This window comes from Sardina pilchardus, chromosome 24 (genome assembly GCF_963854185.1).
Source record: "Sardina pilchardus chromosome 24, fSarPil1.1, whole genome shotgun sequence".
NCBI classification, from domain to species: domain Eukaryota; kingdom Metazoa; phylum Chordata; class Actinopteri; order Clupeiformes; family Clupeidae; genus Sardina; species Sardina pilchardus.
The window spans coordinates 26,792,404-26,814,920 of NC_085017.1; the positions used below are offsets into that span (position 1 = coordinate 26,792,404).

At 42.7% G+C, this 22,517-nt stretch overlaps 3 protein-coding genes across 5 annotated transcripts in view; 2 read left to right on the plus strand and 1 right to left on the minus strand.

The window, feature by feature from the left end:
* Positions 1-416: 416 nt before the first annotated feature.
* On the minus strand, positions 417-2,404 carry LOC134072354 (uncharacterized). The gene is made up of 8 exons (XM_062528987.1): positions 2,346-2,404; positions 2,060-2,250; positions 1,880-1,971; positions 1,614-1,760; positions 1,336-1,422; positions 811-858; positions 514-720; positions 417-422 (listed from the first exon to the last, which is right to left on the minus strand). Exons 1-8 carry the CDS (start codon positions 2,387-2,389, stop codon positions 417-419), a joined length of 822 nt encoding a protein of 273 aa, XP_062384971.1. The 5' UTR covers positions 2,390-2,404.
* Positions 2,405-4,735: 2,331 nt separating this feature from the next.
* Positions 4,736-11,585, plus strand: atp6v1c1b (ATPase H+ transporting V1 subunit C1b). The gene is made up of 13 exons (XM_062528840.1): positions 4,736-4,894; positions 5,418-5,577; positions 6,057-6,124; positions 6,396-6,481; positions 6,820-6,914; positions 7,069-7,160; positions 7,727-7,825; positions 7,948-8,016; positions 8,683-8,775; positions 9,107-9,200; positions 9,581-9,678; positions 9,828-9,951; positions 10,857-11,585. Exons 2-13 carry the CDS (start codon positions 5,446-5,448, stop codon positions 10,950-10,952), a joined length of 1,146 nt encoding a protein of 381 aa, XP_062384824.1. The 5' UTR covers positions 4,736-4,894; positions 5,418-5,445; the 3' UTR covers positions 10,953-11,585.
* Positions 11,586-14,042: 2,457 nt separating this feature from the next.
* The window catches only part of spire1a (spire-type actin nucleation factor 1a), a 39,879-nt gene continuing 31,404 nt past the window's right edge, over positions 14,043-22,517 (plus strand). For all 3 annotated transcript variants that reach the window (XM_062528820.1, XM_062528822.1, XM_062528821.1), the window contains exons 1-2: positions 14,043-14,514; positions 19,875-19,906. In XM_062528820.1, coding sequence (XP_062384804.1) covers positions 14,166-14,514; positions 19,875-19,906 — 381 coding nt within the window. In that variant the 5' untranslated portion in view covers positions 14,043-14,165. The remainder of the gene's footprint in view (positions 14,515-19,874; positions 19,907-22,517) is intronic.

The window sequence follows — 22,517 nt, forward strand, 5'->3', positions numbered from 1 at the left end:
ATAGTACACAAAGTAATGGGCAAGCAATCCTAATATACTGGATGATACAGACTAGCTGGATGCTAAGGTTAATAGAACAAAGGTCCTCAGGATCAGGCAAAAGCTGTAGAGCTTCTGAAGTGCCGTCTCCCATGTTCTCATCAACAGGCTGCAGTTGCTGTAGAGCTTCTGAAGTGCCGTCTCCCATGTTCTCATGAACTGCTGCAGACTTTAGCAGCTCAAGGACATCATCAGCACCATCCAGCACGTCAGCCTGGGTCCCAATCAGATCTGTGTGCTCCTGCAATAACAATTCTTATCACTCATACATCTCACATTAAAGAGGTTTACAAAAAGGCTTTGTTTTTGTTTTCTAAACAATAACATTTCCAACTTGCACAATCACCAATGCAACAGCACAATCTACTACACTAATATTACTTCTGCAAACAGACGCCTTTGTCAACACTTTTAAGTAAGAAAAATATTGAAAGTGTACTGTGAAGTGCTCTCCATAAGAAATGTCCCTCCTACCTGTGTGGTTGATGTTAACAGCAGAACGTCTGATGACATCAGTGTGGCCTCTGCTACCTCCTCCACCTCAGGTGTGATGCTCTCAGCAACTGCAAGGTCTTTGCAAACATTGCTTTCCACAATGTCTCCACCAGCATGCTGAGAACGTTCCTCACTGTTCTCCTGGTCCTCTGTCTCTGTGATCATTTCACAGCGCTGTTCAAAAGTCTGTTGACAAAATAATTTAGCAAAATAATCAATTAAAAGAGCACAGCAAGTGAACCTGGAGCAAGATGGCTTTAAAAATAGCATTCTTACTGGTACAGCTGGAGGATCCAGTTGAGAATCAGGTGTAGAAGTGGCCTGCTGAGCGGATACATAAAACAATTATTGATCCATGAAATAGCATTTCTTTGGGTGTGTACGGAACTCTGTATTAAGTCATTGGTTTCTGTCATTCTAAATGTACACTATGTCATCATCCACCACCACATCAGCCTTGGTCTCAATCAGATCGGTGTGTGGCTGCCAAAATACTCATTCAGCTCACATTAGAGGGGTTTAGAAAAAGGGTTTTATTTTCCTAACCATAACATTTCCAACATGCATAACCCAACACCAATGTAATAGCACAATGTACTACACTTGTATTACATCTACAACCTCTAATTTTTGGATCTATACCTCTATAAGGGAAATTGGTCAAATTCTAGGAGGACTAGGCCTACATGATGTATTGCTCTTAACGTCAATCATTATATTTCTTCTTTCAGTCTAACAGATCATGTGCTCCGTTATATTCAATAACAAATGAAGACTTCTCCGAAACAAAAACATTCTTACCATCACGGCTGTTGGGCACAGTTGAGAATCAGACAGAACTCCACGCTCCGTCATCTGAAAACTGCTGCCAGGTGTAGCAGCGGCCTGCTGAAAAGAGAAATAAAACAAGCATTGATCCATTAAAGAACAGTTCCTTTGGTGTATAGAAATCTGTACCGAGTTATCAGATTCTGCCAGTCCATACGTGTGATGACATCAGGCTCATAGCATAATTATTGCTATACAATAATGTGATCCCAAGACATGACATAGGGATGCAGAAGAAGGTGAATGCCTACCAGCATGGCTGCAGAGATTAGCTGGTCATCAGGGGAAGGGAGGATGGACACATTTGCCTCCATCACCTCACATTTGGTGAGAAGGCCTGAAGAGTGATGCAAGTTTTCCTTGTCTCCCACTTTTGTATCAATCAGCTCCTCAGGGACCTGACACAACAAATATGGAAAATGGTACAATATTTACAATTTGCAGCTGTGTAATTTATATCCTAATTATTTGATGTAAGGTTGGTCTTCAGCTAGTATACCTGAAGCACATCACACACCCGTACGGCTGCATCTTTGCACTGTCTTATGTGACAGGTGTCATGGATGCTTGTATTGCTCTCCATGGTACTGCCCACGGCTGAACACGTTCCTGTGGCAAAACCATAGCAAAATTTACATTTCTGTATGTTTAGACAAATATTATTTGCCCAAAATGATTAAAAAATTAGGCAACTGACCTAGTGATGTCTGAGTTGAGCTGCTCTCCTCTCTAAAGTAATGACAGAGTGGCACTTCCTTTACTTTATGACCAATGGTCAGAGCTGGAGGTGGATGAGCTATTTCCACCTTCTCTGTAAACTGCTTCACCATCTGCTCCAAATTGCCCAAACGAGATCTGCAGTCTTCCACAAGATCCCTGAGACCATATCTGGAGATAGCAATGGCAAGCATGTCAGTACACTAGGGAAAAGATCATGTTTTTCATGGTCAATCGGTGAAAACAGATACTGTACAGTACATCACCTCTCGTCATCAGCTTCAGTCTCCCTCTTGTATTCACTGACCATCGAAGTAGATGGGCAACAAATATGTGCTTCCTGCAGAGACATTTTTGTGAATGAATTTTTTTTTTACCTGAAGTGATCCTTACAAGTAATTTTGAGCTGTAAGATGAACTAATATCTGAGGAAATTTCACCTGGCTGTGGGACTTTCTATCGTCCTGCAAGTGGACCGTAGTTCCCATGGTTTTCTCAATTTGCTTAACCATAAGGACAAACCACTGCCTGTCACGGTCGGCCGACTGCATGACTTTGGTGCAGGTATTGATTAAATCCTACAGAAAGAACACAAATGATAAATCATGATGACCCAAAGTTTTATCCAAAAATACATTTCTATCAGATATTCTCAATGGGTAGGATGGATGAACTACAGTATACCATTGTGACTGTGCTCCAGTACTTTGCACGAGCATCACTCTCAGCTAGCATCCTCTGCAGCACAGCCAAGTCCAATGGCTCATTGTCGTTCCTTGTGGGACAGCTAACAGCTACAGCCATCTCCTGAAAAGAGGAGCAGAGGGACTCCTTACAGTATAAACGTACACTTTATCTGGAACCTCTGTTTCCCTCTCCAGTGTTGTAATGTGTGATCAGAACCACCTGTACTCAGGTTTGCTATGAATGTATAAGTAAACCACAATGCTGCTATCTCTTGGACTGATTCTTCCCCGGTATACTAACCTATGATAGAACTGATCTTTTATAGGTCAAGCACTAAAGACATACATTTTGGCTTGAGATAGCGTACATCATTTTAAAAACGTAATGTATGTCAGTCTGTAAAGTGGAAACAATATGTGACCATTTTGTTATTGGAGTAGATATTGGGAACAGTTATTGGGATTTGGGCCCTTATATGCCTTTTAAATTCTTACCATGTGTGCCAAAGCTGGGTCCATGCTATTGCCCCCATCTCCGATGCTTCCCAACAGTAGTGGCTTTAGTGGAAGTTTGCCATGTGGCTCACCTGAATGCAAAAATGATTTACATACGATAATGAAGACATGTAGACAATCTACTAGACATGATTACATTTGTAAATTAAATATCTAAATTCATTGGAAATATACTTACTTCCAGCCAATGGATCATCCATCCTGAGTGAAACTCTCAGGTTTGATGTTGTCAAAGAATTCAATACATCAACACCTGATAAGCTTAATGATAACTAAACCTACCTCCAACCAAACCAAACCTCAAATGACCTGGGATCACTGAAGATTCTCTGTCAAATTTGGAATGGAATTTCATGATGTCATAAAGTAAACGTTCCATAAGTTGTCATGGCAACAATTGTGATCTAAACCTGAGGCAGCAACAAAGGGTTAGAATGTCCAGTCAGCCCAACCAAAGATCCTTCATTAGGCTACTCCGTTTTAACCCTCTCTGGCCCAACTCCCCAAATCAAATGAGATGACTGTGTGAGAGCATCATTTTTAAATTCACTAAAGATGTAACAGTGGTTAGCCTCATTTCTGACAATGAGCAGGCTTACCTGAATGAGGTGTAGGCATGGTGTCAGGGCAAGCGCCTCACACTAAATATTAATGTGACATGGAGATCATGGATTAAAAAGCATAATCAGCAGAAGGTTTATCATTGCCCGACCTGATCAGGACCAAGCACACTGGTTCCATGAGGAAGGCACAACAGCGTTTAATCTTTTTAATCTTAGACACCTCAAGAATTTTACAGATCCATTAGGCTATTGAAAGCATTCTTGCAGGCATAGGAGTAGCCTAACACAAGAAATATGCAGTCCTGAGGGTGGCGAGGTCTGCAAAACGTAGGCCTACCACATGGATTAAACTACCTTCAGGAAATGTAGGCAAATCAGATGTCAATCCAGAGCTAAAACAACATCCCAAATAATCCCAAACAGCTGCAAAAGCACTTGGGCCTACCTGAGAGACTGAGAAAAGGCATTTCGTTAGTTAGCCTATAGGCTACAAGAAACAATGCTGTGCTCTTTAGGCGAATAAAAGTCAGAATAAGACTAAGCATTTCACTGCAATTTGTGTAGCCTAATTGTGTATGACAAACAAAATTTGATTTGTTAAAAGTGAAATGGTTCAAAAACAACACTGTTAAAGTTCTAGAAAATTCGGTCAGAGTCCATATTTCAATCCTATTGCGAATCAATGGCTATTATGATCACCGTGCAAACAAGTTTGGTGGACATGAGTCGGTGACACAATATTTCTGAATTTACAGAAGCCTAGCCTAGTATATTCCTCCTGACACATTGGAGCCCAGGCGATGGCAGTAATGATTCTACACACGGGGTGCGGCCGCCTACAGTAACAGCGAAGAAGATATCGAGCCACTGCGCACGTATGTTCGCGCAGACGTAATGTTATTCATCCGATCAGCTGACTTTGAATGTGATGCTGCTGAAGGTCCTCTGAATCAACAACCTGATCATTTTACTCTTATGCGTCGATAATTAAAAGAAGTGCTGCATTTTGTCATACAGTGTACAACTGTAACAAATTCACCCCCTATTGAGGTAAGATCTCTGTCTTATTTGCTCAGCATTTTATTGTCGTGACAGACAGCAACCAAGGAAGGAAGCGTTGCGCTTAACCTGCTGTCAAGAAGACTTGTAGCCTTGTAACCGAGTCTGTTATGTTTCATGACTTAAACAGACATTATACCCTCTCTGCTGTTACTTTGTATTGTCTGGTGGTTATGGAGTTGGTAGCATTATGTCTCACTTGGTGAAGGAAATGACAATGAGCCATGAGCGTCCGTTTTTGTCATGAGACTCGTGACCCAAAGCATGTGAAATGAGGAAATGGAACAGAAGTGATTAACGGGCCATAGTTTAGAGATAGATGGCAGTATTCATATGAATAATTTATGAACAGTTAGGATTTCAAGTAGCCTATACAAAACAGTGCTTTTGTGAATATTTTTTCTTGAATTTCCCCTTGGGGATCAATAAAGTATCTATCTATCTATCTATCTATCTAATATTTAATGTGAATAATTTATGTGAATAAATATCCCCCAATTTCATGTTATTGTAGGGCAGGAGAACAGAGGACTCACACAGCCATGACAGAGTTCTGGTTGATTTCGGCCCCTGGCGATAAGACTTGCCAGCAGACATGGGACAAGATGAACATGGCCACTTCCCGTCCCAACATCCTCTCCACCAACAACAAGTTCAACATCCCTGATCTTAAGGTGTGTGGGTTTGTGAGGGGAGTTACGTTGTCATCTAATAGGACATCCTTCAATTCATCATCATTACTTAAGAATCGTATAATAACTTGAAAGCATTTGTCAGCTGTGGAAAAACATTGTAGCAATGCACAGGGATGGTGGTAGTCCAAAAGTTAGGGGTCTTGGCTTCCAAATGGATCTGGAGAATGTTGTGAACTCAGTCCTAGGAGCTTTGTGCCCTTGGGCAAGGCACTGAACATCAATCTGCTCCAGGTGCCAGGTGGCAATTGGTTCACTGTAAGTTTCTCTGGATAAAGGTGGCCTCTATATTACAAATAATGTTTCGTAACACAAGGGGGTTTTAGTGGTGAAACTTTACTGGACTTTCAATAGGGCAGTGTTGGGAAACCCTGATGTATCTTCCCTGTCTTCAACAAAGTGCTTATTACAGCGTGCAAGTGTAATAACATGCTATTTTTGTCTTATGATGCATGCAACAGGTTGGAACTTTGGACGTTCTTGTGGGTTTGTCTGATGATCTGGCCAAACTGGACTCTTTTGTGGAAAGGTCTGTTACTTGGGACTTGTGCTTGTGATTTTATTTCGAAGTCCTAAACTGCCATGTTTTGTCTGAGTATTGCTTAAACATGGGGAATTGTGAATTGTAAGGAGTCTTGGAGGCTAGCAGGAACAACAAGAGTTAACGTACCCTTTACATGACCATGTACCTTAAAAATGAATTTGTACAAATGAGTTACATGCTAACATAATGACATGATATAATATTTTTTCACCACTTGAATTGCTATTCTTGCCGCCTGTGAACGTCTTCTCTGCAGTGTCGTGAAGAAGGTGGCACAGTACATGGCAGACGTACTGGAAGATAGCCGAGACAAAGTCCAAGAGAACTTGCTGGCCAATGGAGGTGAACATGTCATTTAATCAAAACATTTGCCATTTCTTGGAATTAGCATTTTTAGGGGCCTCCATGCAAAAAGGCATGCAAATGTCTTCAGCTATGAGGTTAATACACGGCAACAGTTATGGTATTACTATAGTTTTGTTTCTTATAACTTGCATAAAGCATTGTCCTGCAGCTTTTACACAATGTGGCTAATGCACAGGAAATGACTGTAATTACAACACATGTTTACATTAGATTCCAAAACATTTGATTTCGGTTACAGTTACTAACACATTCATATAATTCAAAAATGGCACCACGCAGAATGTCTGATTTGTTGTGATTTCCCCTCTACACAGTTGATCTGATTACCTACATAACAAGGTTCCAATGGGACATGGCCAAATACCCAATTAAACAGTCTTTAAAGAATATCTCCGAGATTGTCTCCAAGGTGAGAACAAAAACTAGAATAAAGGAATAAATCTATGTCCATGTCAAAGATATTCAACTTAGACCCTAACTGCACTTTTGGTATATTTCTCTCCCACATTGTATCTATCTCCCCCTTCAATCCTGCATCTTGCCTTCCATTTCCATCTGCACAGCAAGTGACTCAGATTGATAACGACCTGAAGGCCAGAGCATCTGCCTACAACAACCTGAAAGGAAACCTTCAGAACCTGGAGCGCAAAAATGCGTGAGTGACCTAGTCAGTCCCTAGTGAGAGAATCAGGGAGGGATCAGAACTGGGATATGCTATACGACATGGCGCTGATTGATTACAGTGTTTCAAAAGCCCTGTCTGGCCACAGACGCCATGTTGGCCATTGTGATGACCGGAAAACCCAAGCACCATGTTCAGTAATGTCATAAAGGCTAAGGCAGTAACAGGAACACCTGATACTAGTGATGTGCCTATGCAGGTATCAACAGCATTGCTTTTTATTTGAAGTTAAATGTACATTTAAAACACAATTCAATTCTTTACAGACAGCTGTATGTTAAAGTTCACTAGCATTTAGCAAACGCAGACTCACAATGACGGGTTTGGGAATGGGACCCAGGTCGATGGATGGTCAGGTGGTGATGTTACTGGTACTCCACCACACATGCACCACTTGTCTACAGTATGTTTGGATGAGAGGATGAAGTGAATTATTTTTGTGCATTTTTGTCTGTAACAGACTTGATCATGATATTGCCTATTGATGACACCTACTGCACTAGTAAAAACTGATGTGATGTGTGTTTTTTTTCCACCAGGGGAAGCTTGCTGACTAGGAGTTTGGCTGACATTGTGAAGAAAGAAGACTTTGTGCTTGACTCAGAATATCTTATTACCCTTTTGGTTGTTGTTCCAAAGTAAGAGCTACTGTACATTTGAATCACTTTTTTGATAATTGTGTTTTTGGGTGTCGGAATGCATTTCTGTGAAAAAATGTTAGTGCATTTATTATCTATTCTATTTGTGTTTGATACCACAGGACAAACTATGCTGACTGGCAGAAAACATATGAATCCCTGGCTGAAATGGTGGTTCCTCGATCAACAAAGTGAGTATCCACAAAGTGAACTCTGAAGTTACTGTAGATAAAAACATATCCAACCCTGCAGTGCAGATAGTACTGTACGAATACACAGGTATAATTGAATAGGTGCACTCCCTATTATATAAGTGCCCTTTTAAGTGTGGTCTTGGTGAGCTGTTTTGTTCAGTTTCTGGAACATGTTGTAGCTGAAGAGTCTTTGCTGGGAACAGTTGCCTGAGAATTCTGTTTGTGTCATGCAGAGACATGCGTGCCTTTTAGGCAATAACATTAATGGTCGCCTGGTCCCGATGAACAAGCCCAGTTTCTATGGAAACCAAGCCCAACCCTTGCTGCTGGCACAGATAGAAGGATAAAATGCCAGTCATATTCAGACATTTTAGAAAGATAGATAGATTTCGCAGCGTTCAAATTGTACAAAAAATATGTGTTTGTCTTCGTCTGTATTCATGAAGACTGTCTTGAAATGAAGGTGTCTTAAAATTCTGAGAACAAAAATACAAGTCATTTCTAAACAGCCCCATGAATGTTTTGTGTTGCCTGTCCAGTCAAAGTGACTCTTATCTGAGGTGTAAACATCAGATCACCATAAAAGAGGTAGTATTGTGAGATACGTATGTAATGCTATGTTTTTTTTTAAAGTGTTTATGCTTTGCCCTATCCTTTTTCCAGTCTGTTGTTTGAAGATGGAGAAAGTGGCCTGTTCAGTGTCACCCTCTTCAGAAAAGCGGTAGATGACTTCAGGCTCAAGGCCCGGGAAAATAAGTAAATTTCTCCTTTTCTATTTGCTACTGTAATGTTCGAGAGTGCTATACTGTTGCGCGTAGTTAAGCCAGCCAACGAGTGGATACTTTATGACTCAGCCCCTTGAAATGTGTGCAATTGGAAATAATTCTGTGGTGCATCCTTGGTCTGCCAAACTTTCAAAACCTTTACAGGATTGGCATAGCTAAAAGATTCTTAAAAACGGAAGGGAAAACTGTCCATGTCACATTGCTGAACATTAAAACGGCCTTTTGTTAATCTGTGGTGATTTGTGAGTTGTCTGTGATTTAGGATGAACTTAAACAAACTGTGTCCTCTTGGTCTTTTCAAGATTTGGTGTGCGTGACTTCCAGTACAATGAGGAGGAGATGAAAGCAGACAAAGAGGAGATGACGCGCCTCTCCACTGACAAGAAGAAGCAGTTTGTATGTGTTGAAAATAGGTAGCACTCAGTAGGACCATCACCATAGAATGTGCTTCAGACCTTGATATTTTGTTTTATTTTGAACAACCTTGATATTTTAGTGTTTCACATTTTTGCCTTCCAATATCCTGCTTGGTCCAATTATAGTTGCTAGGAAGGTTACATATCTGATTTACCAAGGCTGCAAAGCTTGCCTTGTCTTGTGTAACCGCAATAATAGCAATGTTGTATGTAAATATTATATTATATAAACAAACATTGATTTGCTTATGTATTTTTTGTTTTCACCCACTTGGCGTTAATGGTTTTGGCTCTCTGTTGTTATTTCTGAAGTGAACCAGTCACTGATTGATTCGTTCATTGATCAATCCACTTCAACAGGGCCCTCTGGTTCGGTGGCTCAAAGTGAACTTCAGTGAGGCATTCATAGCTTGGACCCACATCAAGGCTCTGCGTGTGTTTGTGGAGTCTGTCTTGAGGTAACAAAACAAAATCTAATATCCATCACATTTTTTCAGATGTGTTTCTGTTTCTTTGTGAGAAGATTTCTCTGTGCTTGTTTTCAGTCTGTGTAAATATTTGTAAATGTTTATCACCTAGTAATGATGGCAATGGGTTTGATCTACAGGTATGGGCTGCCAGTCAACTTCCAGGCCATGCTCCTTCAGCCCAACAAGAAGAACATGAAGAAGCTGAGGGAGGTCCTCTATGACCTTTACAAACACCTCGACAGCAGCGCATCCGTTATAGATGTGAGTAAAGACACGTGGTTGTATCTATGCTCCTCTTCAAGCTGATTTAATGGCCTGTACAGACTACACCATTTTTTTGTCTTCCATGATTATGTCTTACGATGGACCATGTTAGACAAGGCGATCGGAGAACCACAAAATCTTGCCCCGTCTTGGTCGTAAGACTGGCCACATTACAAGATAATCTATCGTAGCCTTCTTGTCTCGTGTCGTCACCGTGTCAGTGTCCACAGGGGAGTCGTAGGAGATTCCCCCACAATTCTGACATGCTAGACTTTTGGTTGTAACGTCATGGAATGTCGCAGACAATAAATCGTATGGTCGTTGAATATGTCACTTCCTCCCTCGAGTGTCATTCCCGACTTTGAGTATTTGGACACGACAATGGAGACACAATCGTGGCAAAATCGGTCTGAAATCGTGTAGTCTGTACAGGCCATAACAGCTGTGTTTTAACTGAAAGTGCTTTGAAAAGAAGCGCTTAGCTAGAATTCTACATAAAGCACAGTGTGACATATTGCAGCACTACATGTGTTGCAGTCTCATTGGATGAAATGGTTTTACCATGTAGATTTGGCTGGACGAAATAGAATTAATGATGTATTTCAAGATAGTATTTTTTAAAGACGAAGGTGTAGAAAGCCACCCATCCTTAGTCTGTGAAGAGCAGTAAAGTAGAAGATCCTGATGACTGGAGATAGTCCCTCATGTCTCTTTTCTGATAGATCCTCTAGTACAAACATACAGTAACGTGTGCACTACAAGCAGTTTTACAGCATTATATTTTTAAATATCACTTTGGTCGTTTTGATTGGCATGTTTTAGGGTAATGTTGATGGGTACATGGGTCCACTGTGTTACATCTTCTATTCTCTACTGAACTCATTTGTTTTGATGTCTTATAGGCCTCCATGGATATTCCTGGTCTGAACCTAAGCCAGCAAGAGTACTACCCTTATGTTTACTACAAGATTGACTGTAGCCTGCTGGATTTCAAATAGGATGGCACCAATCATCTGTATGTCAGTGTGAAGCCTCATGTCAGATTCCTAAAGCTTTAATTTATTTCCTTTACGTCGCTGTCGAAAGTTTTCTTTCAGTTCCAATGATGCTGTTTTTTTCCCAGTACCCTGTCTGTTTGACTTTCCCAGCTGTGTGCCCCTGCTTATGTGTAAATTGAAGTCGCCTGTGCTCAAAAGGCCATACTGCATTCTCACCAAAGCTGCAAAGCTGTGTTTATTTTTTATTCGGTTATGTTGTTATTCCTGTGAGAACTGTCGGTATTACAGAGTGTCAATCACCGTACAGTATACATGAACACTCTGTGAAAATAATGAACTATTTGGGGTCTAGTGTGTATCCTGTGCAATGATGACTGAATTTGAAACCATTCCTTTATTTGTGTTGATAATGATGTGTTGAAGTGAAGATGTGTGTGGATGGACCATTCTAACGGTGGTGTGGTACTGTATTTCTTAACTCCCCACAGCACTTCTAACATCATGTGATAGATGTAGTGATTATCTCTGATTGTGGTATCAAAGCAATATGTATATTCACATGTGTTTATGAAACAATTGATTGTGAAAAAACAAACCCCAACACTTACAAAACAAATAAATGTATATTTAAAAGGACAACCAAATGTTATTTTCTCTTGATAATATATCCTCAAACCAAAGATGAATTTGAGGTAAATGTGCAAGAGATCTACAACATACAGTATACAGTAAAGGCCATTTACCTTTTTTAAAAAAAAAAAAAAACTCAAATGATAAAACTTACACCACATAAATTATTGCTTCAGCCCTATATTTTATTACCTCTCAAAACATGTGACCTGAGCCAGGGGATATAATGGTTTCACATCTATTATTTCCCCATACACAGGAGGGTATTCATAGTGGGCTGGGCACACAAGTACTTGTTTGTAGAATGTAGATGTTGTGGAATGCTGAGTGTGCTGGTAAGTTTCTTGATGGGTTGTGGAGGAAGATTATAAAGCAGGATTAGTAATATTTTTTTTGTTTTTGACAATTATGGGCTGAAACATTTAACACAATGCAAATCTTGCACATCTTTGGGACCTCCAACAGTTTTGAGCTCTTGGATAACTTACCTAAGCTATGAGCTGTAGCATAGCACACTGAAAAAGAATAGCTGATGTTCACAAAGCAGGAGAAGCCTATGAGAAGATAGCAAAAAGTGTTTTCAGGTAGCCGTTTCAGTGTTTATAACGTAATTGAGAATTGGCAGCTATTATTAATGGTGGGGGTCAAGTTGAGTTCTGGAAGACCAAGAACATTTTCCAAAAGAACTGTGTGTATAATTGCTTGTCATGGCGAAACAATAGCCCTGTTTCATCTTAAGGCAGATTTCACAGACTGGCGTGCAAATGCCCTCACGAAAGAGCCATCAGATGATGAGCACTGAAAACAGCCCTAGACTTCCACAGATCTAGAAGCCTTTTGCAAGACAAATGTCCCTCAGGTAAGAATTGAAAAACTCTTTAAAAGCATAAACATAGTCATATGTAGTCTCATAAATATATATTTATACTTTGGCCACTTTGGAACCCGCGGACAATCCCACAAAAAAGAAACACATATCAACCCATGTGGTACCCATGTAGAACCCAGGTAGAATTTAAGGCTGGGGTCTAGATGGGTCCAACGTATGTTGCCATATATATATATTTTTATAATAAATAATAATAATTTATATGTTTACAGTGCAACAGCAACAGATTTTTGAAGGAGTGACTAAAGCCCTGACTGCACACAGATGGACTTAAATGGGTCCTTGATGAACTTATGAATGTGTTGGAAGTTAGGTGTAAAGGTGCAAATACTGAAGGAGCAGTTGATCAGTTGAAAGTGAAAGGTGGAAATATGTGAAAATTGTTAGTTTGTTGAATATGTAAGGAGAAAGTCAGCTCAAGTCAAGTCACTTTTATCAGACAGACACACACACAGACACACACACACAGACACACAGACACAGACACACACACACACACACACACACACACACACACACACACACACACACACACACATACACAATTAAATTAAAATAGGCTAATAAATCATGGACATGAGTGACTCTCCTGGCAACTGAGCAACTCAAGTTGCAACATTGTGTTCTTTAAAAGTATATCGCAAATTCGTCAGCAATATGGGGTCAGGCATTCTTGAATGTCCAACGAGGCTGGAGCTCCGTAAACACAGGTCAGCTGTTGCTCTCTGGCCGGATTGAAGCCATTCAGCAGATCATCAGCTCGGCAAATGCACTTGTTTGTACTTGTTCTGACAGAATCGGGATTATAACATGGACTGTGTGTAGGCCATGGGAGAGAAAGGTCATTAGGCCTAAATTTACAGTGCAACGCAACAGCAACTTTGCTGCGAATCACTGAAGTGTGCCATGACAACCACTGGATGGCGCACATATGCTTGGTAGTACCTTCACGAGGCGAGAAATTATTCATTTTCCCAAATGAAGTGACAAAAGACTGAACGGTCATTGCATTAATTGAAATTGTGTAGCAGATGAAAAAACTGATTTAAAGCGTACACAAATACCGCACTTTTTCAGTCAATGTGAATCAAACACGTTAGAAAATTCGCAACGTTTGATATAACGAATGCGCTTGAGAATGGAAAAATGCACTAACAAACCCTTGTTAGTGAACAGCATTTTAATTTTGTTTTGGTAAATATTATGTTCTGTTATGCCACTCTTAACATAAAAATTGCACAAACCAATTTGCGACAAAATAACAACACTGGTCAAGTTCAAGTAGCCTAGTGTATTGTCATGCACAATAAGAGACAGTTCAACTTTAAATGATTAATTAAAACAGTAATTAAGAAAGGAATCGTGTGTGTGTGTATGTGTGTATTTGGGGGATTCCAAACCGAAATGATTAGGCTACATTAATTTCAGATTATTGTGGGTAAAGGCTAACCTGCTCAATGCATATTTACCATGTAAACACGACTGGCTTTGAGACCATGCGGAAAACACCGTCATATGACCGCCTCTATAAGAAACGATGGGTATTCTCGCACCACTTGGAACACCGATTTAACGTCAGGGAACAGTGGAGGTAGCGCAGGCCACATCAATGATTGACCCAACGTAAAAATCCGACCGTTTCTTTGCGCGTTTTATTGCCAACTGGCCGCTCTGCTTGTGGGGAAGACAACAGGATGGCCAAACGGCCAGGAGCCGACGAGGGTATGTTGATTTCACCAACGCTCCTTCAAGACTTCACCAATGAAGCAAACGCCGGAGACGTTAATATGGATTGCATGGACGGAGTGGCAGACGAATTGACTCTGGATGAGATTTTAGTTCTTTATAGCCAACCTATAAATGAAGAACAAGCATGGGCAGTGTGTTATCAGTGCTGTAGGTGTCTGGCGCAAAAACACCGGCGAAGAAATTCAAAATCAGCTGAAGCGCCCAGTGGAGACTATGGTAGGAGGATTGACGGCCCCGGGGATGTTAGGATTCTAAAAGATGGGACCGTAAAATTACAACATCAAAACAATCAAGGTAAGAAAGGCAAAGAATACGTTTGGCATACAATTGCCGGTGACCTGTTATGATTACTACGTTCTAGCCGACACGAGCTTGATTTGAATGTGTTTGTTTTACGCATACGTTTTTTTAAATGATAACTTTCAATTTCAAATGTAGGCCTACTATTTTTAATGTCTCATTCAGTAAATCTGTAGCCTATTTTAGTTAAATGGTGTACTTAGGCTAAGCAAAACATTCTCATTCACTCATCACTTAGTCAGTCCATGCTGGCACATTCTGCGTCTTTTCGGAGGCCATCGTTTACTGTCTGCGCCATGTGGTAAATTTGTTTACTGATGTGTCAACTCATCCAATCCCATGTACTCTAACATCAATTAAAGATTAAGCTTAACCAAAATAGAAATGTTGGGATTTTTCCCCCCTCACCAGTCAGTCCACTCACTGACGTGGCGTTGTGGTCAATTTGTAGGCTAACGTTACATTTGAGTTGTAGGTTGCATTACAATGTATCCGTGTTATTGGCCTACCAATAGGCTTGTTCTGTTTTTGAACAAACTGCGGCGGCATATTGGATGCTGAGGTACGGTATAAAGAGATTTTCAACAGTAAACAGTCGAGAAGGTGAAATGTAAGGTGCCGCTTGGGCCGTTGCTAAATGTAAACAATAGTGCCATGTGATCAATGCCATGGCTGACCACCTTGAGGGGACGAACAAAAGGAACGGGTCCCTATACAGTGTGTCGGCATGCTCTCCTCTCGTCATCCTCTGTAATATTGGTTATGGCTAGCATTTTTGAGCATCAGAAAGGTTACATACTTTGTTAACATGTGAAATGTGAGATTCAGTGCAGGGGTTGTTAATACTATTGATAACCATTTAGATTGTATTGTGGCGAGCGGCCGTGGAAGAATATCAGAGAGTCAGATATACTTGAATTGCAATCCTTGCGTCCCATACACCGCACGACCACAAGGAATAATGCATTTATTAAGCATCAGCTATTCATAACCACTACAGCAAAACTGGCCAGAAATAGCCAAACACACTAAGACACTCAGTCGCGGTAGTTAAAGTACCAGTTAAGGTTAACATGAATTCAACACTATTACCAGACACACACAATGGAAACCACAGCAGGCACATAACAGTTAACATGCAAACACAACACTAAAACATGACTTTTACCTCAACCATAAACAGTCCCATGAGCCTTTGTGCTAACTAGCTCAGATCTGAATGATATCTCCCCCTCTGGTCGCTACATAGCCCCCACCTGAGGGGTCAGCCGTCCTCGGCGACCCCATCACTCAATACAAAGTCCCTCAAATGTCCAGGCTGTCTCCGCTGGCGAGCAGGCCGTCTGGGGCTCACAGGTGGTTCAACTGGGGGAGAAGCAACCTGATCGGCCTGCGGGGTGATACTGCTGTCCCCTGCTCCAGCTAGAGATGGGGCAAGGGGCCGGTAAGGTGAGAGTCTATCCCGATGCAGCACCACCTTGCGCCCCTGGCCAGGCATGCGCACCCGGTACACCACCTCAGACAGTCGATCCAACACCTCTCCGGGCCCTCGCCAGTGGCTGCGGAGCTTGGGAGAAACACCCTTCTTGCGAACAGGACAATAGATCCACACCTTGTCCCCTGGTACAAAGGCCTGTCCCTGGCATCGCATGTCGTAATCCCACTTCTGACACCAATGTGGCGAGCGGCCGTGGAAGAATATCAGAGAGTCAGATATACTTGAATTGCAATCCTTGCGTCCCATACACCGCACGATCAGAAGGAATAATGCATTTATTAAGCATCAGCTATTCATAACCACTATAGCAAAACTGGCCAGAAATAGCCAAACACACTAAGACACTCAGTCGCGGTAGTTAAAGTACCAGTTAAGGTTAACATGAATTCAACACTATTACCAGACACACACAATGGAAACCACAGCAGGCACATAACAGTTAACATGCAAACACAACACTAAAACATGACTTTTACCTCAACCATAAACAGTCCCATGAGCCTTTGTGCTAACTAGCTCAGATCTGAATGATATCTCCCCCTCTGGTCGCTACAGTATTATTGTGCTTGTAAATATTGAAGTAGCCAGGTCATTGGAAGCACTGCTGACATGCATGCATACAGTATTTTGGAAATGTTTTTCCCTGACATTTATGTGATCTCTGTCTCTCCTGATTCCTGGCACACACACCCAGGCAGAGTGTGATTAATATCTGTGCAGATTTAATCATATGTGCCGGTTGCTCCATATCGCCCCAGGACCCTTGGATCAATGTATTTCCCCTCCCTCCCTCTCCCAGTAGAGTTCATTAATCCCACCCCCCTTTATCCCGGTTGACAGTGTGCAGCCTAGGTTTTTGGATGCAGAATCCAAGGCCATTATCGACAGTTGATCTTTTCTTTTTTTTCCTCCATATATTCTGTGTTCCTCCTTTTTTTTGTTCTTGTCTTGCTTTGCCTCATAAAAGCCTGTGCTCTGCACTGAAGTGAGAAATAGGACCATGATTTGGTTACCTGTTAGGAGGCTGATGTTGGGATGTTCATCCATGGGTGTTTCTGTAGACTTAGGACGTCTGCCAGTCTCATAACCTTTGCATTTTGAGTTGGATGGTGCCCAGTGCACATGGATGCGGGGTAAGTATGCGGTGGTGTGTTAGAAAATGTCAATTTCTCGAGTGATGGGTTACCCAGGGAATAGACCGATGGTTTAAGAGCTTGTACATGGCATTTGATATCATCAGTCGTCTTGAATTCCACTCTCCTGCATCCCCAAAAGACTGGCTATCACCCACCCAGCTGTGGACGTCCACTTGTCAGACCTGAATGACCAATCACAGCTGGGCATGGCTCTTGGCTGGGCCCACACACAAGCTGTGAATCAGCCCCAGAGGGAGTGATTTATTTCTCAAAGAGAATAATGTACGACATTCATCTTTTATTCAGCCCAGGAGGAGGTGTCTGAGGCAGATTTGCAGTGTACCAGCTCTTTTGTTTAATTGTATGCGTGTGGCACTGTTCCTTGTTGATGTTGTTTTTGTTTGTTGTTAGAAGCGTAGTTTTGCATTTTGTAGCCGTAATGTTGTGTGGGAGTGCATCCAGCTTTGAGGACACAGGCCACAGCATTCGGAGGCCAAGCAAGCACTGCCTTGGTGATGCATGGATGTTTTGTCCAAATGAAAGGGTCACATTCACTTTAATGAGATGAGATTGTTGGATTGCTGCTATGCATCTATTTGCTTGACTAAATAGAGGGTGCTTGTGTTCATCTGGGGAGGTTTTATAGATCATATGGTCACTCAGACATCCGTACAACTCTTTCATGACCCCAAAGTGGTAAATTCTCATGATCGTTTCGGAAAGTATTTCATAAAGGACATTATTCACAAAGCCAAATACACTGATATTCTTAAGCCTGGCCTCCAACCAGAGATTATTCCCCTGGGAGTTTCCATCAGAACTGTAGTATAATTGTTTTTCTAGAGACCAAAATAATTACGAGTATCATGTTAGGTGTGTTCCATCGTGTTTTGACTGTTTTATGTTGCCTCTGTTTTGAAATAACCCTGTCATTGTGATTGACATCATTAGGGCGTAACCTAGAGTTTGTTCTGCCTGGTTAATTAAGTGCTGGAATGCTCTCGGCTCTTGGGCAACTTTCACCTCCCTCCCCAGTCCCCACCTTTCACGCGAGACTGTGGATGCCCAGACAGGCATGTGTGGCTCTCCAAGGAAGAGTCAGCCAGCCAGGGGCAGCGTTTCGCAAAACCATAGTTGCTAACTACTGTACGTTAGCATAGTTGCTAACTACTGTAAGTTAGCAACTATGTTGATTGCAATGCAATTTCCCATTGCCAACCAACCAAGTTGCTAACAGGTTAGCAACTAGGGTTTTGGGAAACGCAGTCCAGCATGGTTGCCAAGACCAAGGCAGAGAGAGATGGGGGGGGGGGGGGGGACTTCTTGCCACTGAGATGCAGCTTGTGTGTCACAAGTTAGAGAAGTGCAGCCGGACACACCCTGTCCTTGCAGCCCTTAAATCAAATGTTCCTGTCTGTTGGTATGGCCCCTCTCTCCCTCTCTCCCTCTCTCCCTCTCTCCCTCTCTCCCTCTCTCCCTCTCCTGCCTGTGCCAAGGGCTCTGGGCTCCTGCAGCTGTGAAAGGCTGACTTGTGAGATGTAGGTTAATCTGGCCTGGATGGCCCTGCACGTACCTTTTCCCTGCTCAAGTGCCTCACTGTGTCTCTGGGCTCTGAGGAATTAGGCCGGTCATGAGAGTGTGATCTGTCTCAGTGTCTTTCTGAAACGGCAGCGTTTATCCGGCTGAATACCTCGCTGTGTGAGCAGGAATGTAGTGCGGGCTGTCGAGAACCCAGTGAAAGCTTTTTAAAAATAACTCTTACAACTTTCAAGAGATTTAATGAGCAATGCACAATCAAAATATCGGGCATAGTCTTTGTTTTTATAGTAGGTTAGATGTTTACGTTTTTTTGGATGGGAAAGGAGAGCCATCGAATTCCAGAATTCCAGTCACTTTTTTTGTATTCTGCAACTATTTTCTTGCGTATTTTTGGAGAGAATGCATTGTTGTTTTGGTCATTCACCACTAGCATTCTCCTGGACATTAGAAAGGAAATGTTGAGTTTTATGAAGTAAGGGTCTGAAGTGGTCTCAACTCATGTTATAGATGATGCCAGGAGATTATAGCCTCACGTCACACACCTAATCATAGGAAAATTAGTGTTACTTAGTGGTAGGCCTTATATTCTCTAGTTGTTTTGAGTCCCTCATCTCTTTAGCTAAAGACGTGCGCAGGATGTTGTTATGGGGGCGGCGACTGTAGTCCCCCCCTTGCACTGCTTCTCATCCTCAGGGGGTTTAGCCTTGGACTTAACCTGAAGACATCTGGTCTTGGAAAGTCTTATCAGTCTGCCTGGCGCAGCCATCGACTGTTTTTGTGCCCTATAACGCATGCCCGCCCCATGCAGACACTCCATGCCAGACCACCCTGCACCCCTCCGTTTAATATTTCATGTTGTCTGAGGCTGTGTGAGGTACAGTATGGCCTAGGTCCTGGGTTTGCTCTCACGTTGCTGGAAAGGACATAAGGAAGCTAAAACATGCTTGATTTTCTTCTATGAATTTATGCATGCTTCTTGTTCATGCAAAGGTTCAACGTCAGCAGAACAGATTTCCATGAATAAATGATCAGGAGTATCTGAGGACCTGGTGTGTGCTACGGAAAAGACATGCATCTGTGCAGACATGCATATTTGATTAATTGTCAGTAGAAGATAAGTCATTTTAAGATCTTGTTATTAATTTGTTTTTTTTTTTTTCTGTCTGTCTTTCCCCTTCCAGAAACATTCCGATCAGCCAGCACATCAATAGAGGTGAGTACTCTTCTGAAGCATTGGCTCCTGTAAAGTGAAAGACTTCTCATGATCAGAGGATTGAGTCTGTGTTCTTGAACTGGTTAAGACCGTTTTGTTTTAGTTTATCTGTGTGGAAGTTTACCTGTGTGGATGTTCACCTGTGCCTCAGATGGACGTCTGAGGGCAGACACGGGTCGTTCAGTGTGGTGACGGGAAGGTGATTCATGCTGTCGTGGTGACCGTTCCAGATGGGGGAGCTTGAAGTGTCTGATCTCGTTAGCACTCTCCCCTCTAGCAGATCTAAACAAGCCTGGAATTAAGACTTGCTGCCACACACACACACACACACACACACACACACACACACACACACACAAAATAGTCTGAGACCTCCTGGTGTCCTCATAGCCGTGTGGTGGAGTGTAGTTTCTGTCCTGTTGTGCAGGCATTCTGACTCTAATGCCTCCATATAACAGTATTCGGGCCAGTCTTCCTGGAGCTCAGCTATGTCTGTGGGTTGTGCTTGTTTTCCATGAATCACTGTTGCCTTCCTGCCATACTTACGCCAGCAGTAGCCAACAGAGTAGAGTCCCACACTAGAGCCTTCACTCTCTCTTTGTGTGTGTGTTTGTGAGAGAGAGAAAGAGAGAGAGAGAGAGAGAATGTGTGAGATTTACTCCAGATTCTAAACAGAAACCAATAGCAAACCAAAAGCCCATCTTGGCGTGGGAGTGCGGGTCCTAATGACCCCTCCTGTCACTCAGGGGAAACACATCCAGCACACACTGCCTCTATAAACCACAATCAACACACACACACACACACACACACACACACACACACACACACACACACACACACACACACACGTACATACACATACACACACACACACACACATGTGTACTGTAAGTGTAGTGTAGTCAGCAGTTCAGAAAAGACTCAGGCTGAGTACCGGTCTACGCCCACAACAGCGCTAACTAGATGACCATATTCAAATGTGCTTTTGTGAAGTCGCCGAGCGACTCTGCTGACCGGTAGCCGAGCGACTCTGCTGACCGGTGGTTCTGAGGATGGCGGGCTGCTGCTCCGCATGCTGATGAGGCGGTACTGGGCAGCGTGTCCAGGACTCGGTGGGCAAAAATAAGATCTGGGTGAGAGTTGGCACACTGGGCACTGCAGGAACAGATGGAACTACGTAGGGAACATGTACCCACACTGATGCATACATGCACGCACGCTCACACGCACACACACTCACACGCACACACACACACACTCACAAATATACTGTATATAGACACACTTACATGTACACACATATACAAACATATGAAGAGTTCAGATGCAAAAGCCTCTACAGGTAAAAGCCACTTTTTTTTGTCTAAAATATAGACTTTTAGGCGAAACCCAGTACAGTACAAACACCCAATACAGTCACACACAAATGCGCCGGATATTGCAGCAAGGCAACACATGAAGTGTGTTGTGTGGTGGCCAATGTGCTGATACTGACAGTCATACGCCCACGTCCCTGACTGACCATTGGTCTTTCATCTCTCTCTCTCTCTCTCTCTCTCTCTCTCTCTCTCTCTCTCTCTCTCTCTCTCTCTCTCTGTCACACTACCTTTATTCCTTTATTTCTCTCCTACACACACAAGCCCATGTGCACACACACTTCATGTAGGGAAGATTAGGGCAGTGTGGGATTGCTTCATGTACAGCGCTGTAAAGGAGATTGACTGGCTGGTTGAGATGACAGAGGGGCCGTTTGTTTTGACTGGTCAAAGAGACGGATTCATTTGCAAAATCTCTAGAAAGGCTCCTGCTCTATACGCCTTTGGGCGAAGGTAGGGGTGTGTGTGTGTGTGTGTGTGTGTGTGTGTGTGTGTGTGTGTGTGTGTGTGTGTGTGTGTGTGTGTGTGTTTTATACGCTGGCCGAGCTCCTTCTGCCTCTGTTAATCTGAGCTCATGTGATGGCCCAGTCTGAGCCACACACACACACACACACACACACACACACACACACACACACACACACTCCTCCTCTATGTTGCTCGGAGCTCCACATCCTCTCAGTCTTATGACAACACTGCTGCCTCTCGCTCAGTCACGCCAACCTGACTCACTCACCCTATTTCTTTCTTTCTCTCTCTCTCTCTCCCCCTCTCTCTCTCTTGCTCTCAGTCTCTCATCCCCTCTCCATGACCTCTCTGCTTTGTTCATTGCATTGCTCCTCTCTCTCCCCCATTAACACTCCTCTTCATCCTGGTGGTGTGGTGTTGGGTGCCTCTCTCTCTCTCTCTCTCTCTCTCTCCCTCTCCCTCTCCCTCTCTCCCTCTCTCTCTCTATGCCATGGTGTTGATTGGCTCCCTGGTGGGATTCACCCTCTCCGTGCTCTCTGGACGCTTTACCCTTTGACACTAATCTCATCTGGGTAGAGTAGGGGCAAGAGAGAGAGGTGGAGAGAGCGGGAGAGAGAGCTGACCTACTTTCTCCCTGCAACTCTTGTTTTGATGACCGCTGATCTCTAAATGGTGTGTAAGTGGCACAATGGTCCATTGCACCTCCTCCTCATAACCAGCGCCCGTTATTCAAGGCACATGCTGACCACTGGGCAAACACGGCT